Consider the following 6,889-nt stretch of genomic DNA (forward strand, 5'->3'; position numbering starts at 1 on the left):
GTAGCCACATGACTACCTACTCCAAGACTTGTCAGTTATGACAGACAGGCAGAACTTCTGAAAATATTGATCAAGGCTAGAACTAAACAGCACATGGCCTGAGGAGCTGGAGGTAACCATATTTTTAAGAAGAAAATAAAATCTTATTACCAAGCAGCAAATTTCCTCATATTTTTAAGTCAAATTGAGTTAGGTTTCAGGTTATAGTCACACAATCTGATAAGATTTTTTTATATATTATACTAGCGTTTCTCATTTCAGTGTTTTTAACTCAGAAAATGCCCTCTCCTTTTGTTAGTAACACATCTCATCAACTGGGCACCTACTATGTACCAGGCATTGTGGGACATATTTTACATACAAGCATCTCTTTAATACCAAAAGTAAATCTGTATCTGAAATATAAATATTTGCTATGGAAGAAAATGCAAACTGAAGTACTGAGGGGTATTTTCATACTATATAGATAAAGCTTGGGGCCAAAATTCAAAAGCAGGGTTCAACTACCTATCACACTTCATCTTTCTACTAACGGACGGGACCAGCTAAATGGACTTGTCTTGGGGGGGGGGCATTAACCCCTCTGTATCGCCCATTCTGGACTTCATAAAGAGAACCCTCATAGAAAGGCGCTGCCATGTGCTGTAGCTGCGTAGATACGCACAATGCCAGCTGCATACAGGCCTGGCTAAGTCCAATGCTCCACAGCGCAAAGTGAACAATAAACAGTAGTGGACTGAAGACTGAATAAAGGAAGGTCTATCTATCACAGATTAAATCCTATTAAAAGAAAAATAATTCGAGGCTGGGGAGATGAATCAGCGGCTAAAGGCATTTGCTTGCAAAGCCTACCAGCCAGGGTTCGGCCACTCATGTGATGCTGACCACAAAGAAGAGGCGCGAGCATACAGCTCTCCATTTGCAGTTACATGAGGCCCTGTACACTCACACATACACACACAAATATATGAACCTTTGGACAGTATTTTCTAAAGCATGGAATCTAGGATGAAATTTGAAAATACTTTCTTTATGTATTTGCTGAAAGGGAGGTACTTTCTGTACCCTAACGATGTCACAAGTCTGGACGGTAAATTGCATACATGTGTATGAAGCCAAATGCAAAGGACCTGTGGTGAGCAGAAGCAGGACACATTTCTTAATCACATACTGAAAGCCTATTCACTTTACATAAGTTAGGCTATTAGCCTAATTTCAGAATCAAAATTGTCCAACCTAAGTGACTTTAGCATCCTAGTTTTGTTTCGCTCATAAGTGAGCAGATATACCCTCTCCTAGATACCACTAACTGCAAATTCTCAATGTTTCCCTGACTACACAATCTGAAATGCCTTAGTGGCACTTCTACCACACAGCACTTATCTTTGATCCTTTTCTTATTACCTTATGCACTGCCATCTCCGCTAGGATGTAATGTCAAGAGAGTACTAAGGCCTCTGCTTGTCACCAACGCACCCCAAAGCTACACATAAAACCTAGTGGGGAAGAGGCATAGTGAGCCTAGAATCCCAGCACTGGGGAGGGCTGAGGTAGGAGGATCTCTGAGAGTTCAAAGCCAGCCTGGGCTACAGTGTGACTGACCCTGCCTCAAAAAAATTAAACCGAACAAAGAAAACCTAGTGGGTACCCATGTGGAAAACGAGTAACACCAAATTTAAAATAAAAACCGCCAATAGTAGGCAAAAGGACATGCCCTGAATTTTCCAACCTTTAAGAAATCCGTTTTCCTATTTCCTTTACACTTTGTTAGTACTCACACAATAAAAGATTCTGGGGGACCATTAACCACCAGTTCATTCATAACTTAACTGGGATGCAAGATAAGTAGCGTAAACGGGTATGTTACCAACACTTCCAAAAATCACTTGCCAACTTTCCAAATGAACAGGGGGAGAGGGGGAAAAAAAAATCCTATCAAAACAGAGCTTCAATGGAGCAGAGAAGCCCAAATGCAAGCCATCTGAGTAATTCCAGACGGCCAACTCCCTCTTTCTGAACACCGATGCCTCCCCCACCTCGCTCGTGTATTGTGAATTTCACCATATTGGGAAATGACAAAAACTCCTGAGGACCCCCCCGACACACACACACGCACACACACACGCACGCACAAACACACACGCGCACACACACATCCACCCAATTCCAAGAAAACTTCCCCCCATGCCAAGACCCAACCAACCTCCGGCTTTCCGCGGCCTCCCCCTTCCCGCAATTAACCGCCTAGAACTTTTCTCCTGGGATTCCCATCTCTCGCTCAACGAGACGTTTGGACGCCGCATCTCCCCAGTTGCCTAGGGGCTCTACAACCGCAGCCCCCCCCCCAAAAAAATAGTAACACCCCAATACGACACAAGCACCTAAAAACCGCGTGCTGGGCGCCTCGGTCGGCGCTGTGCCCCGGCGGAGGCCGGCAGGTGCCCGGGGCTCGGGGGCACACAAAGGCCCCGCATGGTCCTGCCCGCAGCCGCGGCCGCGGCGGGCCCGGGGGAGGCGAGGGTGCCGAGCCCGCGCCCGCGCCCGCCCACGCCGGCCGCTGCCCTCCGCCGAGGCTGCAGCGCGGCCGGCGCCGCTCCCCGCCCGCCCGCCCGCCCGGCCGCACTCACAGGCTGCCGGAGCAGGAGGTGCACACGAACGAGCCGACCGTCATGTTCACGTAGGTGGGGCCGCGCTGGTCGCAGTCGAAGCACTTTCGGTTGTGCGGCAGGCCCGTCATGTCCCGCAGCATCTTCAGGTGCTTCTCCTCCTGCTTCCGCTTCGCGCTGGCCGCCATGGCCGCGGCCCCGAGCGACGGCGGAGGAGGCCGCGCAGCCGGGGCCCCGCGCTCGCACACGGGCCGTGCCGGCCGGCCGCGCCCGCCGCCCGCCCTCAGCGCCCGCCCTCAGCGCCCGCCCGCCCGCTCTCGACCCGGGACCCGGCCTCGGGCTTCCGCCCGGCGGTCGGCGCGTGACGCTGCGCAGCGCGCGCTCCCCGGCCACACCAACCGGCCCCGCCGGACCGCCGCCGCCGCCGCCGCCGCCGCCTTCCCGACTCCTCCTTGGGGGAAAGACGAGGCCGGCAGGACGGCAAGAGAAGACCCGCCTCGGGCGGCCGGAAGACAAGCGGTAGCTGGCGCCCTCTGCTGGCCTGGAGGAGTCATCGCGGCCACGCTGCCTCCTGGGGTTGGAACTGGGAAGGGTAGGGGAGACAGACACAAAGGTGATGATGATTAATTATAGGCAGGGCAAAAAAAAAATTAAAAATACCCACCTAAACCCGGCGTGGGGACGCACGCCTTTAATCCAAGCACTCGGGGAGCAAAGGCGGGAGGATTGCTGTGAGTTCGAGGCCACCCTGAAACTACAGAGTGAATTCCAGGTCAGCCTGGGCTAAAGGGAGACCCTACCTTGAAAAACCAAAACAAACAAACAAATAATCAATAAATAATAGGCAGGGGAGGTTAAGGCGCTTACCTGTAAAGCCAAAGGACCCAGGCTCGATTTCCCCAGGAACCACATAAACCAGATGCACAGGTGACGCATGTGTCTGGAGTTCTGCAGTGGCTGGAGGCCCAGGCCAGTCCATTGTTTCTATATGCCTCTCTGTATCCCTCAAATAAATAAATATGCTCCAAAAAAATAAAAACCAATAGGCAGTGTTCATCGACAGGCTGTATGTGCTTAGCTTCATATGAATTACCTTGTCTCCTGACTGAAAACCTAGCTCAATCTGGCCTAGCCTAGCCCAGTCTCCCTCTTCCATCTCCTCCTCATTTGCTCAACCATACTGGATTTGGGGTTGTGGCCCCTCCCGCCCAGGAACAGCAAGCTCCTTTCTCACTCCTCCTCTTGCTAGTCTGTTCTAAGCATGGTTTTCAATCTCGCCATTTTTAACTTTCTGGACCAGTTGACTTTTCAGTGTGAGAACTGTCCTGTGGATTGCAGATTTGAGGACTGCATTCCTGTCCTCTGCCCATGTAGATGCCAGAATGGACTCTTCCCTTTTAGGTGTGGCAACCAAAATTCCTCAGACATTGCCAAATGCCCAGGGAGGTTAAGGGGAGGAGAAACCACTAGTACTCACCGAAGGCCAGATCATCCCTAATAGACCACTTCCCACTGGTTACGTGGGGCTCAGCTGTGTCCAAGGCCAGACTGTCTCAGATTAGCTTTCTTAGTGTTGGAGCTAACCTCCCTGACAGCTGCTGTCTCAAAATTACTAGTTTGTATTTCCTTCATAGCCCCAGCTCTTTGAACTGCTCTGCTATGTATATTGTTTACTATGTGCTCTGAGCTGTCCCTTTAGGTGCTGAACAGTCCAGTATTCACTCTAAGGAGCATTTTCTTCACCCCTCCACTCATACCTTTACTAGTGCTGGAGACTAAGAGCTTGATGTTTCTGGGATGCCTGCATGACATACCTCATCTGATTTTCACAACATTCCTTTGAGGAATGACTGGTATTTTCATTTCACCAATCAGAAGAGTGAAATGCTGGGGCAAATTAATCCAGGTATTCACATCAGGAAACTGCGAGTCCAACCCAGCCCAACTGTAACAGCCAGAATTCTCTCACTACAAGAATCAACAGCCAGTCAGAAGGGTGCAACAAACCATCCTTGCCCTCATTTCACAGAGGAGTACAGGGAGACTCAGAGAGCCAAGTTCTAGAACACCTCAGCTCTGGAATGGAGAACGTTCCCAGGAGAAGAATTGTAGCTTCCTGGTTGCCAAGCCGGCCTCCAGATCTCACAGGAAAGGATTAGAACTAGATGCATTGGCCCAGGGAGACTTCACATTCATGTGGTATAATTCATAATAGTGCTTTCAGTATTAGAGGGGGACAGATTGCCCAATGGATTGCTTTTTTAACTTTTTCAGCTGTTAAAAAAGAAAATCAGACTACCATGAGCACCCTGGTCCACGTTTAACATGGTGCCTTACCTTGACTTATCAGTACTCTGAGCCATCACGCCATCCCTTTCCTATTCTTTTGAGGCAAATTGTAGCTGTCATATCATTCATCTGAGAATATTTCCATTTGTATCACTAAAAAGGATTTTCAGAGCAGAGGATGTAGCCCAGGGATAGAGTGGTTGTCTGTCATATGTAGGCTCTGAGTTCAATCCTCAGCACTGTAATATAAGAATTTTTTCCTTTAACCACAATATGAATAGCACACCTAAAACATTAGAGATCATTACTAAAATTCATCAAATTTCTCACCACTGTTGAAGTTAGCACTGGGACCAATATCTTTAAAGGAGTTGTACAGTTTGTTTGAATCCATACCTTGCAATTGTGTTAGGTGATAGGTATAAATAAAGTCTCCTCTGTGCTATGGATTCTCTTTCTTTCTCTTCTTTGCAGTTCATTTATTTTAGGAATTGGGTCCTTTTCTCCTCTGGCCTCTCTCGGTGTGTCACTGAACATGTCCCTGATCTGTCTGTTTTCTGCAAATTGGCGACTGGATCTAGTCCACTCATGTCTAGTTCAGTTTGGAGCATGTGGGGTCGATTTCACTGGTTTTCCAACAGGAGACGACATATAATGAGGGTTGTCTTTCTTTGATGCTAGCCAGCTCTGAGTGTTAATATCTAGATTCAATCATGATGGATTGCATTATATGGTACAATAATTCTGTCATTCCCACTTCATTTTAGCTGAAATGTTTGCATTAAAAATACCTTCCCGGGCTGGAGGGATGGCTTAGTAGCTAAGGCATTTGCCTGCAAGGCCAAAGGACCCAGGTTCGTTCCCCAGGATCCACATTAGCCAGATACACAAGGGGGCGCACGTGTCTGGAGTTTGTTTGCAGTGGCTGGAGGCCCTGGTGTGCCCATTCTCTCACTCACTCTCCCTCTTTCTCTGTTAAATAAATAAATAAGTAAATAAAAATAAAATATTTAAATATACATATCTTCCTCTCATCTACTATTTGAGACAAGATAAACATTTGATTCCTTTCTTCTCCTCAACGTTTTGAGACAATATGTTGCTCCACTATTACTCTTCAGCAGTGATCACTATTTCAAGCACATTATAAATCAAGGCTGTTGATATTTTTGATTCATTACACATCCTTGATGCTGACATGATCTCATCACTGGCCAGTGGGAGACTCTTTTTAAGGTTGGACAACACCCTGGTCTGAGGCCCACTGGCATTCTATTCTCGCAAGGCCCTGGGCTGACGAAGACATGACAGCATTGAGATGCGGAAGGCTGGATGGATCAAAACAGAAGGCGAACTGACTTCCCAGCTCCACTCTGGCTAGAGGGAAGTCCCAGCAGTCATTACTCATTAGCAGCAAATGTGCTCCCTACCACCACCACCACACCACCGGTGGCTTGCTTCTATTTTTGTCTTGTGTTTGCCCTCTGAGCGTTCATCTCTCTGTGATCCATTATCTGATAAGTTCCAGAATCCCGAGGACGGATGGTATAGTGGAGTGGTGGCTCGTTTGTTGTTTTGAAGAGACAGGAGGGTAATTTCTAAGTGATGGACATGGAAGAAGCTGAATTTCAGATGAAGTCCTTGGTGTTTACTCCAAGCGAAGATGACCTTCTGAATGTTGGCTCTTTCACAGCGTATATAAGATCAAAGTCAGTTTCTACTTTTAAACGCCCAAGAATAGCTTGTTACATATCAAGAGTTTATTTATTTTCACTGCCTTAACCCTTGCAACAACACAGGAGATAATTGTTATCCCGTGTTATAGATGAGGAAACAGAAGCGCTGAAAGGCGGTCTTGCCAAGGCAATGCACCAGGTAAGGCATGCAGTTAGGATTCAAATCCTGATATGAGTGCCAGGCACCAGCTTCTCGTGCCTGTGACTGAACACCGCCCTGTGGTTACTGGATTTACAGAGCAGAAGTTAGCTTAAGAA

General features: G+C 48.0%; 1 protein-coding gene across 7 annotated transcripts in view; it reads right to left on the reverse strand.

Moving 5' to 3' along the window:
- Agfg1 (ArfGAP with FG repeats 1) overlaps positions 1–2,829 on the reverse strand; it is a 73,137-nt gene extending 70,308 nt beyond the window's left edge. For all 7 annotated transcript variants that reach the window (XM_045147847.1, XM_045147846.1, XM_045147845.1 and 4 more), the window contains exon 1: positions 2,628–2,829. In XM_045147847.1, the coding sequence (XP_045003782.1) occupies positions 2,628–2,794 (167 nt within the window). In that variant the 5' untranslated portion in view covers positions 2,795–2,829. The remainder of the gene's footprint in view (positions 1–2,627) is intronic.
- Between the last annotated feature and the right edge of the window lie 4,060 nt (positions 2,830–6,889).

Source organism: Jaculus jaculus, chromosome 4 (genome assembly GCF_020740685.1).
Source record: "Jaculus jaculus isolate mJacJac1 chromosome 4, mJacJac1.mat.Y.cur, whole genome shotgun sequence".
NCBI lineage: Eukaryota > Metazoa > Chordata > Mammalia > Rodentia > Dipodidae > Jaculus > Jaculus jaculus.